The 25,734-nt window shown below is 38.9% G+C and overlaps 1 protein-coding gene across 1 annotated transcript in view; it reads left to right on the top strand.

The window, feature by feature from the left end:
* The first annotated feature begins 848 nt into the window (after positions 1 to 848).
* Positions 849 to 25,734, top strand: part of IGF1 (insulin like growth factor 1) — an 81,921-nt gene continuing 57,035 nt past the window's right edge. The window contains exons 1-2 of the mRNA XM_074983826.1: positions 849 to 969; positions 4,555 to 4,711. Coding sequence (XP_074839927.1) covers positions 907 to 969; positions 4,555 to 4,711 — 220 coding nt within the window. The 5' untranslated portion in view covers positions 849 to 906. The remainder of the gene's footprint in view (positions 970 to 4,554; positions 4,712 to 25,734) is intronic.

Raw genomic sequence — 25,734 nt, 5'->3', positions numbered from 1 at the left:
AATGTATTATAAAACTAACAAAGTAAAATTATCTCCTTCCTCTTGGTATTTAACTTGTTACTGAGAATAATTATGAAGAATACCAGGAAAAGGGAGATTTTACCTTATTTTTACTGTACAGAATTAAAGCAAAGACATAAGACAGTGACCCACACTCGGCCAATAGCACCGCTATATTCTGATTACAGTAGGCTCCAGGAAATGATGTCACTTATCCCATGAGGTTGTTGAAGGCTCACAAAACTATTTTGCCCTATTTAGCACAAGTAAGTAAGTGCTCATCAAGCACCAATATATATATCAAAATGTTAACTGCTATGTCAGGGTTAACATCACTACAAGCTGAAGGGCTCAATCACTTACTATATGCCAAATTTCCAGCCTTAACAATGGAAAGGTGTATAAGCTGATTAGATAGATAGATAGATAGATAGATAGATAACCATAAGACACATCTTGTTTTCCATGGCAGCATCAGCTTTTTTCATGGGTTAACCCTTCTGTCCTTAATGCACATTCTTTAAAGAGGGAAAAAATATGCTTCTGTGCTCTAGTTTCAAAATGCAAAGGTATGATGTTATTTGTCACCATGCCTAAAAAAGTCCTTACTCGGTAACTTTGCCAGAAGAGGGAGAGAGAGAGAAGGCAAATGCTCCCCCAGCTGTTTCCTGTCTACAGTGTCTGTGTAATGTAGATAAATGTGAGGATTTTCTCTAAATCCCTCTTCTGTTTGCTAAATCTCACTGTCACTGCTAAAATCAGAGCAGATAGAGCCTGCGCAATGGAATAAAGTCCTCAATATTGAAATGTGACATTGCTCTCAACATCTCACATCTCTCTGGATTTCTTTTTTCTCATTATTTCTGCTGACAAATTCATTTCCAGACTTTGCACTTTTAAGAAGCAATGGAAAAAATCAACAGTCTTTCAACACAATTATTAAAGTGCTGCTTTTGTGATTTCTTGAAGGTAAATCTTTACTACTATTTGAAATAATTTTGGAGTTTTATTTTATTGTGTATTTTCTGCTTCTGGCTAAGAAAGTGTTATGCACTTTTCAGTAATATTATTTCTGAACTGGAAATTATTTATAATTTGCTGAATATGCAGTTTTGTATGATCGGAAAAATAGCTGTATGCGAGAGTTGCAATTACATACCGATAACTATAAGGGTAAAATTATTATAGGTAATTTAAAATTCTGATTCTGTTAGGAAAACTTTATAATATTTCTGTTATGTCAGTATTATAGCTTACAGCTACATTACTACCTGCAGTTAACAAATGTTGTTCAACACAGAATAAGAAATTTAAGGTATTTTCTGCAGGTGCAGAGGTTTACATTGGTATATGCATTCTGCATAGGGTAAATGTTAAAGTACTGTGCAATTGTTTTATGTGCACAATACATAAAATGTTCATACTGGATGGTGGTAGAACTTACAGGTGATGGTATCATTGCAGCAGTATATAACCATTACATTATATTTGCTTATTTCTGTGCTTTCATAAATTAAAAGTAAAATGAAGTTCAGATTGCCTGTTACATTAGAAGCCAGTTACAACTTTTGCTGACCTTGCATATTTGTACAGGTTTTTTTTTAAATGCACATAAGGAAATATTCTCCATCATCTCGTCCAATTTTTATATCAACTCCCTTTGTAAAGAGGGCTTTCTCAGACAAAGTTTCATATTTATAATACAGGAGTGTCAGTTCTCTTTAGATAAATTTGACTGCAATAGATGCACTGACCTCTGTTTCTGTCAACTGGCCCCAGTTCAAGTTTCAATTCTCAACAAAATTAGGTCTCTTTAGAACTATGTTGGGATTTTTCTTCCAATTTGCAAGCCAAGTTTTAAGAAGTTGACACAACCTTCACAGCTGTAACTACCTGAGGTCCCAGTTCATTAAAAAAGTGCCTGTCACAAGCAGAATTCATCCTTTTTCCTTACTATAATTCATAACAGCTTTTCTTTGTTAAATATGTGAATTGCAGTTAAACCATGTTTTGGTGTCCAGAAAGACAAGTCATTCCAACATACCTTAAAGATGAACAAATAATGAAAGAGCTGAGTGATGCTATAAATTAAGAAACCTAAAGATAATGAGTTAGTTCTTTGGTCAGTATAAATTAGCATAGCTCCGTTGAAATCAATGGAATAGCACTGATTTACACTAGCTGGAGATGTGGCCCAAATGTGTACTTTACTTATATGATAATTACCTGTGAATACTATGTTATTACATTGTCATTACCTGTTTCTTCAGATATTCTCTGGTCTCAGCAGTTTCAGAAGATACAGATCTGTACTCCAGAAGATACAGATAACTCTATATTCTATTTCACTCTGTAATTACTGGTATTTTTACAATAATAATGACTGCAAATGTGATTAAATGATTGACTATCTTCCTGAATGTAAAAATTATGTCATGCAATTTGTGCCAAATAATTTCAAGTGTTTACAGTGTGGGGAGTTAGAAAACATCAGAGGTGTAAAACAGGTCTGGAGTGTTCAGAGTACGCCAGTTCACCTATGTGCCACTATTTTGGACTACTGGAACAGGACGGCAGTAACAGCTGGTCATGTTACTGAAGAAAGATCCATGGAAATTCACCTGTGAAAATATGATCAATCATTTGATGCAATTAACAGAACTGTTTACCCAGGCTCATCCTAAACCTGTATTTGGAGTCCAACTGTAACTAAATGCTTCAGTAAACCCCACCCACAAGCCAGTGCATTTTTTAAATACCTCAGTTTCCTATTCCAGTTGGGCACACAATAAATGCCTTGACCTGTTGTAAGAAACCTGTGGCCAATTGTGTTACACTTGTGTAAGTATTTTTATTATATTGCCCTTAGATGAGAATAGGAACTTTAATCTTTTAACAAACTTTTTGAATCAACTAATGGTGCATTTAATTAAAATGAATACTTTTCCTATATAAATTTAAAGGAAACCATACTTTAAAAAAATAATAATCAACAGAGCCTTATGAACATGCAAATCCATTCCTTTTTTCAACGTTTTAATTTGTCTGCACATTTTTGTTTGTTTTACACTTTGGAATAAAGTGCAGAAATTCTCTGTGGTTGGACTGTGCAGCTTTCTTGGCCAGCACTAAAGGAAAAACACCGGAGAATCTTTCTTGTCCTAGCTACATGCTGATATTTATCTTACCATGTAACCCATCTGAAAACTCTTGAAAAATATAAAATTGTTAAATGCCTAGGATTTATGTTTATTGCTCTCCCAAATGTTATTCAAGAACACACTGTTAAATACATAAAGTTCTTATATATACAAGGTCTTCCAGTCTTCTGAGGCTATGTGTTTAACAGCTTTCTAATTTATCACCTCTGAAGCAAGAGCTGTCTTAAATTGCAGGTGTATTTGAAATTCAAAAGTATGGATGGGAAAAGAAGAAACTGGAGTTGTTAAAATATGGAATTCTTACAGCAAATTATGGCCTATGTTACCAGTCATTTATAATCTGATCTTCTTGCTTCTGCCATTGAAGTCATGTTAATACAATAATGTTTGTTGGTTTTTCCATAGCAAAATTGGCTAAAGACTCTTATAAATGGGAAGATAATTATTCTCATTCTTTGTATGACACATTAGGGGATTTGGATTTGCTGGTTAGCTTCACAGCACAAATGCCGTGAAGAAAAAAGGAAAACTGTTCCAAACTATATATTTTCTTCTTTCTGAACTCTGCATCATGCTAAGCATGGGGCCTAAGTCTGCAAAATTTGGATCATTGTTTGTCACCTTCACTGCCCCAACTACCACTAATAAATGGGTTTTCCTACTACTTTAACAAAGACATTTTCTAAAACAGCTCTCTCATTTCTGCAGCCTAGGGATTGTGTGTCAATACAGCTATTGGATTAGCTTCTTTGCTGGTGTAACTTAATGCAGAAATGGAGGCAAATGGTGCTCTGTCAATTTATATCAGATGAGAATTGGGACCTTTAATATTTTCTCTAGGAAAGAAAAAAAATAAGCCCATACTACAAGTACAAGACAGAAAAAGTAATTATAATCTCTTATGTATATGGTCAAGTTTAGAGCTGAGCTAAAGTGGTGTAACACTTACGTCAAGGAAGATAGACCTGCTGGCACAGAACTGAATTTGGCCCATAAAGCATGATTAATTTTTCTCTTACTGTCTTAAAAATTTCCTGTTTCCTGCTTTCTCTCTCCCACCTTAATTATTTTGGCCTCCCTCAGTTCCCTTGCCTTCCTTCTGCCTCTTCCTCATGTAATCGCAACAAGTTACGGTCCATTCTTGGAAAGCACTTTAACTTTGTGTAAACATGAACCAAGAATGTTCACCAAGAATAAAAAATAAAGTTATAAACGACATGCAATGGAAAATATAAAGGCATGAATATTATCTTGAGAGTTCTCTTAATATGTGGTTATTCTTGTTTAACAAATTACACTGAGTATGAATTCCCAGCTCACTGGGGTGTAGTATTTCATTTTCTTTAGGACTCTACTGGGAAACTCTGACACAGTATTTTTCCTTCTTTGGCAGGTGAAGATGCACACTGGGTCCTATATTCACCTTTTCTACCTTGGCCTGTGTTTGCTTACCTTAACCAATTCTGCCACTGCTGGCCCAGAGACTCTCTGTGGTGCAGAGCTAGTTGATGCTCTTCAGTTCGTATGTGGAGACAGAGGCTTTTATTTCAGTAAGTCAACTTCTTCTCTTGTTCAGCTTCAAAACTTTTCCATGTAATCCTTTGGGTTTTGCAACCACTACAGGCATGCACAAGAATAATCAAAGCAGACTGTGAAGTATGGCTACTATCCTAAATCTCTGAGTTCTCCAAGTCTGGACAGAGCACAAAATTTCAACAAAGCAGAGAGCACTGTCTGAGTTCAGCCTCTCTAGGATTTTAATGGTTTTTCTTTTTCAGACTGTTATTCCTTTTAACCATTTCCCAGCTACGTCGATCCCACCCACTGTCTGCTATCTTCTACTGGCCTTCCCCTGAAATCAGTTGAATGAAAGCACATGCTAGACCTGATCAGTCCATTTGGCAGCATAGTAGGTGCAGTGGTACATGGATGTACCGATTTATATATTATTGTATGTTCTACGTACTAATATATCAGGCAATAGAAAACAAGTTAAGAACATACTATTTCATGTTAAATACTCACTATGCTCCAACATCTGGTTTGGGACAGACAATTCGAATGGCAGCAGGCAGAAACTTACAACAGTCAAACAGTCATATATTACACCAATTCAGTTCAGGCGGAGATGAAATTAATTTGCATTGGGATAATAAAAACAATCTCAAATGTGGCCAACAATTCCAATGAATGGACTATAACACTGAGCACTAATTATCATATGAATTCCTGTTCAGAGTAAAATCACAAAGACTGGGCTTGATAGACCACTGCAATATTTCACTGACTTCACATCTTTGGTATGAAACAACAATAATGTTGTGTAGTAATAGAGAAGGAACCGTGCTAGTCTATGCACTATCAAAACAAAAAGCAGTGAAGTAGCACTTTAAAGACTAGCAAAATAATTTATTAGGTGAGCTTTCGTGGGACAGACCCACTTCTTCAGACCATAGCCATACCGGACGTTCTGGTATGGCTACGGTCTGAAGAAGTGGGTCTGTCCCACGAAAGCTCACCTAATAAATTATTTTGCTAGTCTTTAAAGTGCTACTTCACTGCTTTTTGTTTTAATAATGTTGTGGTGATTCAAACCCATTATACCTTCCTAAATAATTCTAAAGTGTCGTCAGTTCAAACAGAGCAAATCTATGAAACCCAGAAAATTTCAGTGTAACCTCCCACTTGACATTTACCTGAAGTTTACCCAGATCTTTGAAACCTTTATCCATGCTGTCAGTCTATTCAAACCCAGCTTTTTCTTCCCATCCATCCCTAACCTCACTTCAATAATGAAGTCACTTCTACCCTTTCTTCCCCATTCCTCCCAGCACAGTCAGTGTCCTGACATAGTTGTCTCTATCTCCTTCATGCTTTTCTTGTGATCTCCAACACCAAATCTCCTTCTCCCTGGTCTCTGAGAGGCTTCCCATAGCCTTGGCAATATCACACCAAGTACATTAAGTCTCTACTTATATATAACCACTGTCTTCAGCATTCATACATTCTAGAGCTGCACAACTCATCAGTACAACTACGAAGGTATTTCTCAACGGAGGTATGTGTACCCTTGAGGGTACGCTGAGGTCTTCCAGGGGTTGGATCAACTCATCTAGATATTTGTCTAATTTTATATCAGGCTACATAAAAACACTAGTAAAGTCAGGATGATCTTAAAGTTTATTCAATGACATGTTTCTACTGCTTCATATGCCTTATGCTGAAATTTAAGTATAATGTTTCTATTCCAATTCATTCATTTAATGATAAGATGGTAGAAAGTCAGCAAGTTTCAGTAGTAGTCTTCTGTGATATTTTGTGTGTTTTTGTAAGAACGCAGTTGTTAAGTGAGGTGCAAGTTGGTGGTATGCAAAACAAATTTGACCACTAAAAAGGTTACAGTAAACTGAAAAGGTTTCAGGATCTCAGACTACCTTAGGACCATGTTTCCCAACCAGTGGTAGGCCAGTCTGGTATGAGAAGTCTGGGGTTACTTCTTTTGGTTTGTTTGTTTGTTTGTTTGTTTTGGGGTTTTGTGGGGTCTTTTTATTTTTTAAAAAAGGTTACTTTATTAAAAAAAAAGGTTGAGAAACACTGAACTACAACATGTACTCTATACCTATGGCCCTATGGAAACAGCTAAAGGTCAGAAAGGTAAAAGACTATTACCAGGCTAGACATCAAAGCTTTGATTCAACACCTGGGTTGATCTTTGCACCACTTGTTATTTTTTCCAAATAGTTAATCCACTCATATTGTAACCTAGAAAGACAGTTAAAACCTCTCTTCCACTTTCAGTTTTCCATAAGAGGCTAATGAATATACAGTACATCCTCTGAAGGTACATCTTGCAACAACAGTAATGACAGAAGTATGAGTTGCTTTACCTATTGAAAATAGATTAAAACGCATTTAATGGTCAACTAGAAATTCATGCATAAAATATATTTATGAAGTGTAGGCTATTCATGTGTCCTAATATTGTATGTCCAGAAATAAAAATAACTTCATCAATAAAATTAAAGTTCCTACGGTAAGAAAAATACACATTAAAACAGAAACCAAGAACCCTACAGGTAAAATATATTCTAATAATTAAAATATACAGAATGATATACTTATACTGAAATATCTGAAAAACCTTACAGTGGTTACACTGCCTAACCAAAATCAAGATTAATCATTAGGCATTCAAATAATAACCTTAACTCCGACTCCTTTTCCTTTATTCTTTTTATTTCACAGTTATTATGTATTTTATCTAATTGCTATTGTATGGCAAAGGAAATCAGGTGTATAAGTTCAATGTATAGTGCAAGAGTATATTACCATAGTAGACTATGTACTGTACAAATCTATGTTAATACTAAATATGTAACATTTCTCTTTGCACAGACTCTGGTGGTTTGATAATTACAAAATAGCGATATTCTGTAACTAGAAATTGTGTTCAATAGACTTTGGAAAGTATTTTTTCTGTATTTTAGTGGAAATGGTTACAGTTACAGTAGGTGCTTTATCTTTAAACACTGTTAATTTAAATGTTTATCATTCTGTAACTAGAACACTGAATTTCTATGCTTTTGAAAAGTATCAGAGAGGTTGCCATGTTAGTCTGTATCTTCAAAAACAACAAGAAGCCCTGTGGCACCTCATAAACTAACAGATATTTTGGAGCATAAGCTCTTGTGGGCAAAGACCCACTTCAGAAGGCTCATGAGCAGGGGGTCAGGGTTTCAGAGGCGGATTTAAAGAGACGGGTCTCAGTAAAGTGGAGGGCCAGAGCTGACAAGCTCTATTCGGTCAGGGTGGAAATGGCCCACGGTCGGTAGTTAATGTGGAGTAGTAAACATCAATAGAGGATGTTTTCCCCTCTCTTGATGTTCACTATTCCACACTAACTACCGATCGTGGGCCATATCCACCCTGACTGAATAGACCTTGTCAGCTCTGGCCCTCCACTTTACTGAGACCCCCTCTTTTTAAAACCTCCTCTGAGGGCCCACCCCCCCCACACTCATGCATGTGACAAAGCGGGTCTTTGCCCACAAAAGCTTATGCTCCAAAATATCTGTTATGCTTTTGAAAGCTATGTTCTGGAGTCAGAGGTGAGGCTGTAATTGTAATGTTTAAAGTTAATTTTCATGTGCTTATACTTTTGCAGAAGTATCATAGAATCATAAGAATATAGGGCTGAAAGGGACTTCAGGAGGTCATGTAGACCAGCCCTTGCACTGAAGCAGGATCAACTATTCCTAACCCATCCCTGAGAAGTATTTTTCTAACCTGTTCTAGAAATATCTCTATGACTGGCATTCCACAGCCTCCCTTTGTAACCTTTCCAGTACTTACGATTCTTATCACAAGAAAGTTTTAATATCTAATATCTAACCTAAATCTCCCTTGCTGCAAATTAAGCTTATTGCTTTTTCTCAAACTTTCAGCGAACACGGACAACAATTAATCTCTGTCCCCTTTATAATAGCCCTTAACATATTTGAAGATTGTTATCAGGTTCCCACTCAGTCATCTTTTCTCAAGACTAAACATGCACAGGTGTTTTAATCTTTCTGGACAAGATATTTAACCTTTTACCATTTTTGTTACTCTCCTCTGGACTCCCTCCTATTTGTCTAAATCTTTTACAAAGTGTAATGCTCAAAATCAGTCACAATACTCCACTTGAGGCCTCACCACTTCTAAGTACAGTGGAACTACTACCTCCTGTGTCTTATGTATGGCATTCCTAATAGTTCCTAAATAATACCCAAGTATCCCAAAATAGCTGCCCATATCTATGCAAATGCCTGTCATTTTGAAATATTTTGATATCCCTGTATACCTCATCACAGGAGGCATACAGGAATGCCTCAAAACAGGGCTTTATTTCAATTTGTGGTGCCATTTAGACAGCGCCACATGCCAAAATATCTGATTTCAAAATTTACTCAAAATAAGCTACGCAATTTGCATAGCACAAATTGTGTAGCTTATTTTGAGGTTAGGGGGTCATGTAGACACAGCCTCAGTGAGCACCATCAATCCTATTCACTGAAAGAGGCAGGAGTCCTGTGGAAAAAACAATATGTGACTATGTAATTACAATCTCTCTTAAGCTGTGTCTACACGTGCACGCTACTTCGAAGTAGCGGCACTAACTTCGAAATAGCGCCCGTCGCGGCTACACGCGTCGGGCGCTATTTCGAAGTTAACTTCAACGTTAGGCGGCGAGACGTCGAAGTCGCTAACCTCATGAGGGGATGGGAATAGCACCCTACTTCGAAGTTGAACGTCAAAGTAGGGACCGTGTAGACGATCCGCGTCCCGCAACGTCGAAATTGCTGGGTCCTCCATGGCGGCCATCAGCTGGGGGGTTGAGAGATGCTCTCTCTCCAGCCCCTGCGGGGCTCTATGGTCACCGTGGGCAGCGGCCCTTAGCCCAGGGCTTCTGGCTGCTTCTGCAGCAGCTGGGGATCCATGCTGCAGGCACAGGGTCTGCAACCAGTTGTCAGCTCTGTGTATCTTGTGTTGTTTAGTGCAACTGTGTCTGGGAGGGGCCCTTTAAGGGAGCGGCTTGCTGTTGAGTCCGCCCTGTGACCCTGTCTGCAGCTGTGCCTGGCACCCTTATTTCGATGTGTGCTACTTTGGCGTGTAGACGTACCCTCGCAGCGCCTATTTCGATGTGGTGCCGCGCAACGTCGAAGTTGAACATTGACGTTGCCAGCCCTGGAGGACGTGTAGACGTTATTCCGATGTTGCTACATCGAAATAAGCTATTTCGATGTTGGCTTCACGTGTAGACGTAGCCTTATAGTGCATACACGAAGGGCACGGATAACTTAATTTTGGCACTTTTGCATGCTTGACTTTTCAACCTTCATAACATTCTTTTAATGTGGGACCAGGGTGGGGAGTTGTGTGCACGGTTGAATTTCATAGATCAGCCAAGTTATAAATACATATATCAAGGCTGCCCTCATTATCATTGAGAAGCAAATGTTTAACAAATGCTTAAATATTAAATACTATGGAATTTTAAATGAATGCCATGCTTATAACATGCTTTCTATTGATGCTTGGGGAGCCAAAGTGTTCTGCTTACTGGCAGAACAACTATAGCATGTGCAGCAGCAATGCACACCTCCTCTTACCCCACATCATTCTGCCAGTGTACCTCAAACCTGACACAGGGGGACCATCTCTAGGTGTTAGAGGGTAGTTCATTCAACACTCTGTTTTTATCTTTGAAGTTCTCTCCTGACAATGCCATCAGGAATGCTAACTAATACTTACTGTGATCACCATTTTACAAGGCCAGCTCCTGTCTATTAGCTAATAGACTAAATCTTTCAATTTAACTACACTGCTCTTGCTTTCTTGTTAGAAATAATGTACTAACCAGGGTTGGGCCTGACTGGTTTTAGCATGGAATAGCTCCAAAAAAACAATAATCTGCTGAAGGAGCTGCGTATTCAGTAAGTGGTACTCTTCCTTGGGAATCCGTATTGAGCCTATGAAGAAGCATCCCTTTAGGAAGATGCCACCCTTTGGCTGAGACTAAGAAAAGTTCTAAACACTGAAAAAAATCCTATCTCATGTTTTGCAAGAGGAGAAAAATTAGCCCCAGTGGCCTGTCCAAAATGAAGTTGGAAACTCTACATTCGACCTCCTTAAATTCTGCATGCATGTAGTTGAGTGTTTTTTTATTGTGCTTCTCATCTGCCTATGACAATCTACAGATCAGGATGTCTGAAGTGCCCATCAACATGGCTTCCAGTTGCTCGTCATACAAGCACAGGGGTCTGTCCTGAAGAGACAGTGATTTCTCCACCCTGTGACAGGTTGTTTTAAACAGTAACTCCTGTAGTGTTCAAAAACTGCTACATTGTGGTGAAGTGGGAGATTGTAAAGCCTAAATTCTAGCTTCTCTTGCATGTGCAACAGTGAGAGACCTAAGCTGAGTCCATCTGTCAGCAGAAGGACTTAAACTTTTGACCATAGGAGCTAAAGCCCTGTGCTCTACCACATGAGCTAAAGGCCAGCTGGATCTCAGCCAAGGCAAAGGCTTTGCTCTCCCTAGTATGTGGTCTCAGTGCCTCTGAAGTCACACATGGTTTCTGATATGGGCTGAGAAAGTATAGGGAGCTTTGAATCATAGAATCATAAACTGGGTCCACACTACACTACACTATACTACAGAGTTCTTTCGATGGATGAGGCCTTCTGGTGACAAAACTGGGGAGCATTCACACTACCAATCCATTCTGTTGACAAACCATTGACAGAACACAGCAGTTTTCCCAGCAGAGTTCTGTCTTGACGGTACTGGGCATAGCGCCTCTGTCAACAAAAAAATGGTGTAGATGCTCCAAGGGGCCTCTCTGCTGACAGAGAGGGCTTCTGGTTCACCAGGATGCCCTGTTTGCAGAGCTTCTGATTAGCTGTTCTGTTGACAGAGGGCTGGGAAGTCTGGCCACTCTCTTTCATCAGAGGGCATTGACGGGGGAACCTGATTTAGGTGTGGACATGTTCTGTAGACAGAGGTTCTGTTGGGAAATATCTGTCGACAGTGACTTCTGTTGACAGAATTCTGTAGTGTAGACACAGCTATAGAATCCTAAGGCTGGAAGGGACCTCAGGAGGTCACTTTGCACGTCTTCCTTCTGTTCCTGCATTAAATGGCAACCAGAATCCTGCACTCAATATTGTCTATGTAGAAGTGTGAGGAGGGCCATAATGCCATTGCTGGTTGTGACTGTGTGCTATTCCCCTTCCATATTGGTTGGCAGCTCAGGTCAAATACTGTGAGAGTCACATGCTCTCCCCTGTAATGATGTAACTGTCTTGTGCCTACTCCTGCCAGTCTTTTCTCCACTGTATTTCTTTACTGCAACTGTGGTAACTAATCCACACAATGTGATGCAGCGTATGTAGCGTTATTTGGGCTTGTTTGGGGTAAATATAAAAGATTAGTCAGCAGTGATCATTGATTTTACTTTCAGCCCCAGTGATTTTGAGATTAAGGATTCTGCTTCAAATTATTATGTACCCTGAACCACCTTGCCTTTCATTTAAGATATTACCATAAGTAAGAAGGAAGTTAAAAGGAAAATTATTGCTACACTGAAGTAGAATTCTGCAGTTGTGCCATTAATGTGGACTTTTCCCCTTGTTATTTTTGTTGTGGATTCATAGGTCTACGATTCACTCAGAGTTTCAGAGACCAAAAGTCAATTGACACTATCAAGATTCACTTGCTTTGGCTTCAAACCAAACAGTTAAGTGAGTGCTCCAGGAAACTAAAGGGTTGCATCTACACTAGCAAGGTTTGGAAAATCAGGCCCTTTTTTGAAAGAAAACAAAGTGTCCACACACAAAATGATCTCCTTCTATCTGAAATGGAAGGACTGCGCCTCTTCTTCCAGAAGCCATCTTCCACTCCCAGATCAGGAACAGTGCCTCTTTTCAAAATCTTCTTTCCAAAAAATAGCATGTGTAGATGCTCTGCAGGTCCTTTTTCTGAAAGATCAGTCCTTGTGATGGCAGAGTTTTCATTCCCTGGCCCACTCCATCAAAACAGCAGCAGCTGTGTGGATGTTCTCTATCAAAAGAGATTTTCTGGAAGAGATCTTCCGGAAGATCATCTTTTGGAAGATTGGTGTAATGTAAATGCAGCCGAGAACTCTGTAATGGAATCAGGTACAGATCTCATTCTGGCACAGTCTTGTGTGTGCACCACAAGACTTGTCCTTGTCATAGCTTTCTAGGCAACGTAGACCTTGTAACCTCAAAGCCTGTTATTTCAGGTTCATACTTGGTAGATCAGGTGCTCATCTTGCCTTGAAAATTAATAAATCCATGTGTAACTTGCTCAGGAAAATAGTATGATAGGAATATTACTCTTCCACCATTCACATTTCACTGGAGGTTTCAAATGTAAAGAAAAGAAGCAGAACATGCTTCAGAGAGCTGCACCACAGATCAGAGGGAGATAATTCTACTGGAACAGTTCTACTCTTGTAAGAATTGTTCTGTAGGGGTTTCTAAAAGGAGATAATTCCACCGTTCCTTTACGGAATTCAAAGAGAGTAACATAATCCAGTTTAATCTAGCTCACACTTCTATGTTAAGAAAGAGTTGAACTAGTTTGGGAGAGAAGAACACATGCATTTTGATCTAGGGAACATGCCATGCTGTCATCGATGCAGTTCCCTCTTCCCTAAGAAATAAGTTTTGCCACTTTCCCAAACGTGCAAGGTTAATTTAGCTAAAAGTAGATATAAGTACTTTTTAAAAATGGCCTTTCAGATGCTTAGATGGCTTAATGATTCCTTCTAATTTCTCAGGCCCGACTTAGATGTAATACAAAACTGGGGCTATGTACAAAAATGAAGCTGAAGGTAGAAACCTAACATACTGAAACTCTTCTGATATTTTTCAAAGACTGAAGAATGATTTAACCCATGCATTCTTACACAGATAAAAGAAATTCAGAGCAGGCATGGATTCAGTGTTGGAGTGGTGACAACCCCAGGATATTAGAGAGATAAAAGGGTTGACGTAATATTTTTGGTCCAACTTTTGCTGGTGACAGACATGTGCTTTTGCGCTATATAGACATGTAGAAGAGCTGAAAAACTTAACTCTCCCCAATGGAAGATGATCAATTAAAAGATATTACCTCACCCACCTTGTCTGTCTAATATCCAGATGGGCAAACATAGGTTCCCACAGTGTCCAGCCATCGCACTGCCTTTGACAACCACTGTTTGGACTACTAGGTCATATTTTTGTTATTGATTTTCTTCCACTGAGACAATACAACCAATGCCGTTCTCCCGGGAATACTCAGAAGTATTTCCCTCACCTTGCACATATCATGAGAATCCTGGATTATTTTTCCAAACTCCCAGTTCACCAGATGGTCAGGAAGAGTGAACAGACAGTAATCTCTAAAATCACACCTGTCATCACACCTCCCATGTAGTTTAGGAATGAGATAAAAATGAAGGAGCCAGTATCCTGCAGACAAGGAAATAAATGGCACAGAAATAGGTAGACATGTGACCAGTACAGTGCTTCTTCTAAGTACCAGGACAATAATTCTCCTCCCCATTAATCAGCGGTTGCTCAGTTACCTCTGCACAAAGTCTGCTTTTAAGATGTTTGTAGGATTTTTAGGATGACAGCAAAATTCATCCATGTAATTACAACAGATGGAATTGCAATGCATTGCATTCCATGCTTCTCCCAAACCTGGGGGGCTATGACAACCATGTAGATATTCACTTCTCTAAAGGTGTGTCTACACTAGGAACTAACTTTGAAGTTAACTTCGAAGTTAGGCACTACATCGAAGTACCCAGCAGAGAGTCTACACACATTTTTTCCCTTTACTTCAAAGTTAACTTCAAAGTAGGGAGCCCAACTTGGAAGTCCTTACTCCATTCCCAGGAATGTAGTAGTGTCCTACTTCAAAGTAGGGTGTGTGTAGATGCTCAACTTTGAAGTTGCTTTCTTCAAAGTTGTACTTCGAAGTAAGCAACTTTGAAATTATTTTTGTAGTGTAGACACAGCCTATGGGCTTGTCTACACTACCACCTTCCTTCGAAGGAAGGATGGTAATTAGGGTGTTGGGAGTTTACTAATGAAGTGCTGCCATGCATAGGCAGCACTTCATTAAGCAAAATCCACCCCATGGCAACTTCAAAGTTTTAAACTTCGAAGTACCGGCACATGTCTAGCCGCAGCTCACCCACCGGTACTTTGAAGTGCCAAGGCAGCTTCGAAGTCCCTTTACTCCTCAAAATTTCCTAAAGTCCCTTCCAGCCCTCAGATTCTATAGCTGTGTCTACACTACAGAGTTCTGTCAACAGAAGTCACTGTTCACAGATATTTCTCAACAGAACGTCTGTCTACAGAACACATCCACACCTAATATAGGCTCCCCCTCTCAATGCCCTCAGTTGACAGAGCAGCCAACTGCAAGCTATGTAAACAGGGCAGGCCAGTGAACCAGAAGCCCTCCCTGTCAGCAGACAGCGACCCCTCCCCCGAGCATCTATGCTATTTTTTTGTCGACAGAATCTGTTGACAGAGGTGCTATGCCCAGTACAGTCACGAAAGAACTCTGCCAGGAAAATTGCTGCATTCTGTCAACAGATTCTTGACAGAACACATTTGTAGTGTGGATCCTCCCTAGTTTTGTCGACCAAAGGCCACTTCTGTCGACAGAACTCTGTAGTGTAGACCCAGCTACAGGCTTTGACACCCAGCTCTTTTGCTCATAAATAACCCACTAATAAGTGTGTTCTATGAGTCCCCCTTCTGTACCAATCCACAGAGAATATGAGTTGTTCCAGGCTTTACCTATTGAGGTTTGGCTCTTTAGCTCAAGATACAATGGTTCATGCTTTTTATATCTGGAGTTCTCGGTTCAGCATCTGGCGTGATGGTCTATACGTTACTGTCATTCATGAGAAATCCGGAGAAATGTCTTAAAATGAAGCAGGGCCTATGAGAGAAAGTCTGCAATTTTTGACACTGTGGAGGGGTTTAGGGGGATTCCCTAAAAGGTCAAACTGTGTGCGCCCTTACTAGCAGTTAGACAAAAGAGATGACAAAGCTTCTTATGATGTTTGTCAGCATCAGAGTGCCAGCTCAACTTAAAAATTTAGCAAAAAGCTGCTACTTAGCATGTGATCCCTTAACTGCAGTTAGCTGTATGTTTATTTAATGCATTGTTTAGACTCGCATTGGCTAAAGATGCTTAAAGGATTGGCAAGCTCAGCATTAATTCTTGGCATAGCTGCCACTCTTATTTTTTCACTGACCCTTAAATACCAAGAAAAACCCATGACTCATTTTACTTCTGGCATATTTCTTTATGCAATTGGCCAAAACCTTTGCACATGGTCTTCTGTATTTGCCCTGATATTATTAATGGCTTTGCAATATTTGATCAGCAGCCGATAGAGTCACAAAGACAAATCATACAATTTTGACCAAGACCACACAGTCTCTTAATTAAAACCGTTTGCATTAAATGTTTGAGCATCTAAGGCAAGCCATATTGTAAGTGTTTCAGGACAGGAAATTCGTACAACAGCCTCTACAGACTCAATTCAGCAATCTGCATCTAGTCAGTAAAGCACGTGCTTAAGTCTGATGGATGTCAATAGAATTTAATTGTGTGCTTAGACTTAAGTGGTTGGCAGATTAAGGACAGCCTTAGCATACATTCTAATGCTTTGCAAAATGGCCAGGATGAGTTTCTTATTTAATCATACTTACTGTCAACATTTCTCCTAAAAATGAGTCCATTTGTTCAAAATTAGAACTACAAATGCAAGTGATCATATGCAGTTGTTAGATTTCAATACAATTCATAAAAAAAGAATTAAAAAGTGGAAAATTCTTTCTTGTTTCTCCTACCAAAGACATTAGGCCACATTCCTTCCTGGGGTAATTCCAGGGCCCCTTGAGTCAATTGTAAACAAATATTAGAAATTTGTAACTATTTTACAATTTGGGTTAGTGCTATAATGACCATCACCCTTTAAATGCATGTTCCAGAGATTAAAGAGCTAAAAAGTAGAGCTAAAAACATACATCTCTGCTGTTTGCACTTCTGTGAATCAGGCACAGAAGAGAACATGTAACATACACTGACAAGTGGACTGCACACTAAAACTGAGAGCTTAACAGTGCCATTATAAGCACAAGTTTCTATGAGTGAATCTAGTTAAAGCATCTCTAGGTGCCTCCCTAATCCAGAATAGCTCATCATAACCACTTGTGAACCAATAGTTCTCAGCACAGTGTGACAAACTGCTTTATTTCTATCAAGAGGAGTAAAAATAAATGATATCCCTTCTCAAAACTTTACCACTGCTTACAAACAGTTCTAGAGATGGGTTTGTTTTGTTCCAACTCTCTTGCATTGAAAATTTTAGTTGAAAATTAGACCAAACACATTAATTCAAAACCACATGATTCTTAATATAAAAATATTCAACTTTTTTATTCTTCATTCTTTTGTATGATCACTAAATATTTCCCCATGGTAGAATGTGTGGGGAAAAAACAAAAAAGGGTTTTAAATCTCTGTCATGAAAAAGAAGAGTGGAAATGACTCATTCCAATCACTCCGGCCAAGTACTTTTATTATTGAAGCTAAATAAATGGTTACAAAAACACCCGTTGACCAGTTCTACCTCCAAGTGGCGTAAGCAAAAATAACACTACAGGTTGAACCTCTCTCATCCACCCCCCTTGAGACCTGACTGGTGCCAAATAAGAAAATTCAGCGGACCATGGAAGGTCAATATTTTCTAGCACATTACCAACACTTCCACTTCTTAATGGGCTTTTAGAGGGCATTTAGTGGTAAAGTACAGCTAAATAACAGCACAGAACACTGAAAGCCAGGACCAGAGGCTGTAATCAAACTTTATGAGACCATGGGAAACTTGGCCACACCTATGATCAGTGGTCGTCTGGCTAACTAAAATCAAGCTGGATTATGGCATTTGCTGGACGAGAGTTCTTGTTTAGAGAGTTTCAACCTGTACCTGAAACATTGCAAAGAACTACCCAGCATGATAAGAACAGCAGCCAACTACTTCATGTTAAACAATTTTCTCCAAGTCATCCAAGACTAGATACTGAATTGTGACATAAAAGTACAAACCCTACACATTTGCTGTCCCTTTCAATGTAACACTTATTCTTCATTCTAAAAAGCTGACTGACATCCATCTTGAACAACTGTACATGGCCAGATTTAAATGTCGTGGAGGGAGAAGGCCTGTATATTGTAGATGGGACATGTGGATGTGAGAGTGTGGAGAAGATGAAAATCATGGCTCCAGGCTGCAAAAGAGGAGAAGATCTTAATGTGCAGCTCTCTGTTGATTTCACTGATTGTGTTGGTGTTATATGCACTGCAGCAACCTTGATTATAACAGTTTTTGTTTGGGATTCATACACACAATATATTGAAGTCTTCTATTATAACAGTCAACACTATCAATTAACAGACATTTGCTTGTACTATTACTAAGAACTTTTAAAATATCTTTTTTTTTGTAATTTTTCATCATCCATAATAGATTTTTGAAAGTTAATCTGGACATCTATTTTGGTTTAATTTGCTTGTTCGCATTCAGCAATATTTCAAAACCCCTGTAGATTAGTAGTTTGTAATGTCTTTCCTCTGCATCCCCTGAATTCCTGAATTACTAGCCAATAGGTCATCCAAGAAGAAGCTTAAATTTTCCTATGTATTTCAAGTTTTATGTTTCTTTCCATTAAAGTTTCCAGCCTTTCAGAGACATATTTAGTTTGGCAGAGTGAGTCTGGTGACTCATGGAATGAAGAGATTTGAGAGCAAGCTACTGAAAATGTATCCAATTTCTTCTTGTGTAATTTGGGAGCAAGCTACTAATAATACATGCAATTTTTCTTGATTTAATCAGGTGCATTATTGCCAAATATTAATCCTTTGTAGAAATCTTGTTAATCCAGAAACAAATACCAAAGATCAAATGCAAATAGACCTGTATGTTGGTTTATAAGATATTCCTGGCTCCTTTTCCAATTGTTTCTGGTGCTGTCTCCTAAATCAATGGGCGCTGACTGGAACCTTGCATCCCACTAAAACCTTTGCTAGTATGATCCTAACTATACTTTGAAATTCAGCTTACAAACATGCTGTAGCAAAGTAATTATATTCTTCCTATCATGTTCTGATCAATTACACTGAAGAGGAGTGTGGTTAGAATAGCTCCTTCTTCCATGCTATGCTGAATAGTCTATAGGTTCTTTTGACAAATTAAGATAAAATGTCTCTCTTCACCCCGTCCTTTCTCAGACTGATGATCAGTGACAAGCTAGAATCATTTTTCACTTATATGAGTACATGTACCTGAAAGATACAAGGCTAGAAATATTGCATAATATAAAATCCTAGCATTTCCTCCAATATGATGGTTTACTTTTAATTTTACAAACCTCATTAAGGCCTAGAGCTTCCTGTACCTTTCAGACCCTCACTCAACTTCAGTAGGCTCCACCATGTGCATAACTCACACAGGTCAGACTGCAGACCTAATTTTGCAAACTTGATTTTGTGTTAACTGGGTCTGTCTTCAGTGAAAGTCTGCATGCGCACAGAGATCTGCCCATCTGCATAGTGATATCATGGAATCACAGAAGATTAGGGTTGGAAGACATCTCAGGAGGTCATCTAGACCAGTGGTTCCCAACCTTTTCACTAGTGAAGACCCTCAAACCATTCAGGGACTCCCATCAAAGCCAATTCTGACAATTCTTATTTATCTTTTATGTTTTCATGGGCCCCCTGCAATACCCTCATGGATCCCCGGTGGTCCAGAGACCCCAGATTGGGAACCACTGATCTAGTCCAACAATGTCAACTGAATCATTCCAGCCAAGGCTTTGTCAAATCTCACCTTAAAAACCTTTAAGGGTGCAGATTCCACCACTACCCTAGGCAACCCATTACAGTGTTTCACAGTCCTCATAGTGAAATAGGGTTTTTTCCTAATAGCCAACCTATCAAATCCACCCTTATTCTCTTCTGAAGAGCAAATAAGCCCAGTTCCCTCAGCCTGTGCTCATACGTCATATGTCCCAGCCCCCTAATCATTTTCATTGCCCTCCACTGGACTCCCTGCAATTTGTCCACATCTTTTCTGTAGTAGAGGGCTAAGCCTTCTCTTGTTCTCTTACTCAGACAGAAAAGCCGATAACTTTACTGGGAGGTTTCATATGAGTGTGAACTCCACATTGTACAGTAGGAGTGGAAAGAGAAGGAAATAGCTATGTATACCGATTAGATCGGGTAGAAGGGAAAATTGAGAGCTTCTTACAATGCAATACATAATGCACACTACTGTGTATCACGGGAAGTCAACTGTTATATTTATCCATGTACAAATACGGGAGCTGGTTTTGATGACTTTTTTCCTATATTAGTATCTTGCTCCATAAGTATACATAGAAAAAATTGACTCGATGCCATTTTCTAAGAGCTGGAGACATTTGTATCAAAAGCCAAGATGGAGTTTTGGATCTGGAAAGCATTTTTGTTGGTTTTATATAAGGATTATCTCTGAACCCATTGGACTGTCCAATTTAACAATTAAAGAAACAGCATCTGTACTGTAATGCTGTGCCCTGAAGTACATGGGGAAAAGGGCCATATTTTAAAAAGCAAGTGAACACGGAATGACAGTCAGCTGCACTGTTGGGAGGGCAAAAAAGTATGACATGCATTTTGGAGGGATTCAATAAAGTTACGTATTGCTGCTCTACTTACCTCCACAATGGACAAGTATATGGCAGAAAAACTGAGGGAAGAAAACAAGACAAAACTGTGCTTGAGCTCGTTAGTAATTCATGTGCTGACTCAACAATGCAAAGTCCCTATAACTCCCTCCCTTCAGTTTTTCTTCTCCTCCAGGGTAATACAACTGCTCCAAGGATAACCCCATTGCCTGACCTTCTGTGAACTGGAAATTGGAAATGCTAATTGCTGTGGCTGCAATTTCCAAACCAATTGCTGGGGCCAAAAGTGTACTTCAGATGTTCAGATCTTGCCAATTTTTTTCAAAAGTTACATTCTTCAAGAAGAGCCAGAAAATAACACTAAAAAAATAAAGGGGGTGATTTATATTTCTTATGGATAGATAAATGTGCAGTTTACATGAATCATGTTATTTTCTTTGTCATTCTCAACTCGATCTTAATATTTTGCTTTGTACCATTTTGACTTGGTCTGGAAAAAATTAGCTTGTCTCACAGTGTGAGGGGAAAATTAGATTTAACAAGCTGTAAAAGAATATTGGGGTCGGCAATTTAAAAACTGAAGATTGTAATCCAGAAATAAATACTCACAACACAGATTGTATAGAAACACTGCTAAATAGCACCTCTGGTCAAGTAATTGATGTATCAAACACAATTTAAGTTTCATAATCTGTGGTCAAACTAATGGGGTCGCCTCAAAAGAAATAATAATATGTTATCACCTTTTATGACTGCAAGTAATTCTTAAACCCTGCACTAAGTCAATTCTTATAGTCTGATATCTGTCATCCACACAGAATATTTTTTAAACATTTCAAGAAAATATTTTGTGGAGCATAAGTTACCCTCAGGAAATACAAAATGCTACTTCTACAAAGACAACTGAATTTGACCCTTAGCTTTTTCTCTTTTTCAAAACAGCAATATACCTCAGCTGCGTCCACACTAGTGAGTATTTTCAACAAAGCAGGGGCTCTTTCAAAAGATCCCACAGAACATTTACACACAAAATGCATTCTTTCCATATTAAATCGGAAGAATGCAGCACTTTTTCCAGTGACTCTCTTCTTCTCCCAGATGAGGAAGAGCACATTGATCGGAAAGATTCTTTTGGAAAAATACATGTGGAGGTGCCCCAGGGCCCCTTTTTTGAAAAAGCAGTCCTCGTGGCACCAGATTTTTTGATCCCTGGTCCATTCTTTCAAAAGAGCGGGGGCTGTGTGGATGATCTCTATTGAAAGAGTAGATCGATTCTTTCGATCCGCTTTTTTGTATGCGTATGTGTTCTTTTGAAAGAAGTTTTTTTTCAGAAGAGATCTTCTGGAAGAACTTCTTTTGAAGGATTGCTGATGCAGCCTTCTATTGTAGTTCTGTTTTAAGTCAAACATATTTGTTGCAAAATATCCTATTTTATTTTTCAAAACCTACATGGTTACTGCCGTAAAACTAATTGTTATCACTTAGAATAAGACTCCTAAAGAGTAAATAATTCATGGTGATGGTATCCTATTTTTCTGTGACTCTTCAAATGCAAGTTATGCTCTGGATCACCTCTGATTTCAAAGAGAAAACTCAAACTGAATGGAAATAGAGTCAAACTTCTTTTAATGAATCAGATTTCAAATCACAACCAAAAAATATCGAGTAATAGATAACAGATTCTGAATATAAAGTGACTATTTTTGAATTATTAAACAAGTAGGATTCCACCTAGTTTTAATGAATAACATGGCACATAATAAAAATATATATCACACAGCAGAAGTGAGACAGAAATTACAGAGCTAAGTCTATCAAAACAAAAAGCAGACAAGTAGCACTTTAAAGACTAGCAAAGTGGTTTATTAGGTGAGCTTTCGTGGGACAGACCCACTTCTTCAGACCATAGCCAGACCAGAACAGACTCAATATTTAAGGCACAGAGAACCAAAAACAGTAAGCAAGGAGGACAAATCAGAAAAAGATAATCAAGGTGAGCAAATCAGAGAGTGGAGGGGTGGGGGGGAAGGTCAAGAATTAAACTGATCCCAGTATGCAGACAAGCCCCTATAGTGACTCAGAAAGTTCCCATCACGATTTAAACCATGTGTTAATGTGCCGAATTTGAATATAAAAGCCAGTTCAGATGTTTCTCTTTTCAAAACGGAGTGATAATTCCTTTTCTGTAGCACACATACCTTTAGGTCATTGACAGAATGCCCCATTCCATTAAAATGTTGACTAACTGGTTTGTGGATCTGGAGTGTTTTGATGTCTGTTTTGTGCCCATTGACCCTTTGTCTAAAGGAGTTAGAAGACTGTCCAATATACAAAGCACCTGGGCATTGTTGGCACATGATGGCATATATGATGTTAGTAGAGGAGCATGAGAAAGTGCCCGTGATTCTGTGAGTAACCTGGTTAGGTCCAGTGATGGTATTTCCAGAGAAGAGCTAAGTCTAGTGCAGCCTATATTAGAAAGAGTAGAATCTGATTAGATAACTTAAGAACCTATTCAGTGCTTTGTCCAAAATTCTAATTTTGCCAAATCTCAGCCTTTTTTAGGTCCAAAAAACAACTTGGTCTAAAAAAAAACAAATAAAAAGCAAACTTAAGGAACCAACCAGCTGAATTCTTTCAGGTAGTGCATAGTCCCACCAACCCAGACCATCATGGCCCATCAGATCAGGCCTGATCACAAGTCCAATGAAGTCACATATCTGGCACCTCATTTGCATATTCTTCTTTTGGAAGAGCTTTTTTCAAAAGAAAAAAAGCGGTGTAAATGCAGCTGTTTCAAAAGTAAACCCCCATCTTCAAAAGAAGCCTTCCTATTTTGTTTCAGGAAGAAGGGTTCTTTCGAAAATGAGGTTTACTTTCGAAAGAGCTGCATCTACCCTGCTTTTTTCTTTCGAAAGGAGAATATGCATATGAGGAACCAGATATGTTAATCCGCACCTCATTTGCATGTTTGATTTCCTCATTTGCATGCCACTTTCAAAAGTGCAATGCTAGTGTAGACACAGCCCTAAATTGACTTAGGATCCTAAGTCTTATTGGGAAAAGTAACTGTGGCCACATGTACATAAGTCCTTATCTTAGCAAATCTTTTGTCTCCCCAGGCTGTGAAAAAAACCACACCCCAAGTAACGTAAGTTTTACCAGCACAACCTCTCATGTACACAGCACTATGTTGTGGGAATGGCTCTCGTGCTGGCAGCTACTGCTGCTCATTCAGCTGATTTCACTATGTTTGGGGAGAGTTGTCACCCATCGGCTTAATGCAACTACACAAGCACTCTTACAATGGCACAGCTGTAACAGTAGAGCTGAGTCCCTGTAAGCTTGTAAATGTAGGCATGGCTTAAAATCAGTTCAGAATGCATGAGTGTAAATCTCAATATGCACTAGTGTGCTGTTGTGTTACACCCCCATATGTATGCCACAGGTGTGGACTAAATGTTATCTGATGAAGCAGACCTTTGCCCACGAAAGCTTATGCTCCAAAATATCTGTTATTCTCTAAGGTGCCACAGGACTTCTTGTTGTTCTCGAAGATGTAGACTAACATGCTTACCCCTGTGATACTAATCTGCCTTAAAATAATCCTCATTAAACATGATTAAATTACTAGAAAGAGGATACTTTTCAGTTTGAAGCTTCAGAGGCCACATAGTAGAGTTTCAGTGCATAATACTAGGGTATGCTGCAATTCATACTTCCTGTAGTCCAAATTACAGGCCTGTGCAGACAAGCCCAAAGTCTCATTGGAAGCCAAGAGCTCCTAAATGCCTACATTCAATTGAAATCAATGGGAGTTAGGAACTCAGGTGCTTTTCAAAATCCCACTAGGTATTTATCTAGTTATTAAGAGTATAAACATCTTTAAAAATCTGGCCCTGAGGCAATTTTGAGAATAGAAGCTCGACTCCTATATAACATGGGCATTTCTGAAAATTGTACTCACAGACTTTAAAGAAGGTCTTTCTAGACTTTCAGGTATACCTTTAAAAATAGACACAGCCATGCTTTCCAATGTGTCCCTCCATTGCATAGTGTAGCAAAGGCTCCACCTCTGCTCGCCTCCTGGTCTTCCACTGATCCAGTCAGGTTCCAACACCTTCTGGACTCAGCTAACTTAGCCATGAGAAGTTTTATCCCACTCAAAGTCCAAATTAAACACAAAGAAATGAAATTTCACCTCCACTTGGGTTCAGCAGCACACTAAGAAACAAGTGCTTCTGCCGAGCTTGGGCTCATGTAAGTCCAATCGCTATGGTGGTAATTTCCAAACTAATTGCTGGGGCCAAGACTGTACTTCCACCAAACAAAACAACCAGACAAAGCAAACAGGACAGAACAGGTCTACTGTCCAATAAGAAAGTCCTCAGTTGCTGGACCCAGGCAGCTTTCATTCCCACAATGAAAGCTGAAGGTCTGATCTCCCTCCCATTCAGTCAGCAACTGGGCTGAGCTGGTGCTCAGCTGAGCACTCCTTTTGCACCTTCTCCTTCAAAACCTCATATCTACTTCATATGTTATGGGGTGAGGTTGATCAGATCCCCAGCAGCCCATTGACCGTTTTCCGACTTGTGTGGTGGTGTAAACTCTGTTATAATTTTTCTGTGAATTAATCATCTGAAAATATCAGATTGGGTAAACTGAAACATTTCATTTCAATTATTCAAAATGTAGTTTTGCTTAGTATGGTCCCCAGCATAGACTTCTACCACTTGTGGTGAAAGACTAATGAGAACAGATGGCAGCAGGAATATTAAGTTATACTGTGTGAACCAGCCATTAATATATGTATTATATATGACCACATATCACACACACAAACAGTGGGTTGCTTTACAATTCACCAAATCTGGACAGAGATCCACAGGCACAGTAAAGGCCTTTTTTTTGACCTGGAAATATCTTTATGCCAAGTATCTAAGTCCTGCTGCAAAGTAGGCAGATTTAAGTGACTTACTTGACTTAAATCCTTGTCCTCTGGGTGGACCATAGGTCATCTACAAGTTTCCTCCACTTCAATCTGTCTCAGGACAAAACTTCTAGCAGACTCCAGAATTATCTCCAAAAAATAGTCCAAAAAACCTGCACAATGAAAAGTGTTAGGCAATGTTAATATAAGTATGCTTTGAAGGATTAGATTTTAGTACACAAACGTAAGCACTAATTTCACAATACACCTAAAAATTGTTGAAAAAATATTTCCAATACACAGTGAACCTCTCTAATCCAGAGCTCGCTT

This window comes from Carettochelys insculpta, chromosome 1, assembly GCF_033958435.1.
Source record: "Carettochelys insculpta isolate YL-2023 chromosome 1, ASM3395843v1, whole genome shotgun sequence".
Lineage (NCBI taxonomy): Eukaryota > Metazoa > Chordata > Testudines > Carettochelyidae > Carettochelys > Carettochelys insculpta.
The sequence above is the reverse complement of the archived record's forward strand: the minus strand, read 5'-3'. Positions and strand labels throughout refer to the sequence as shown.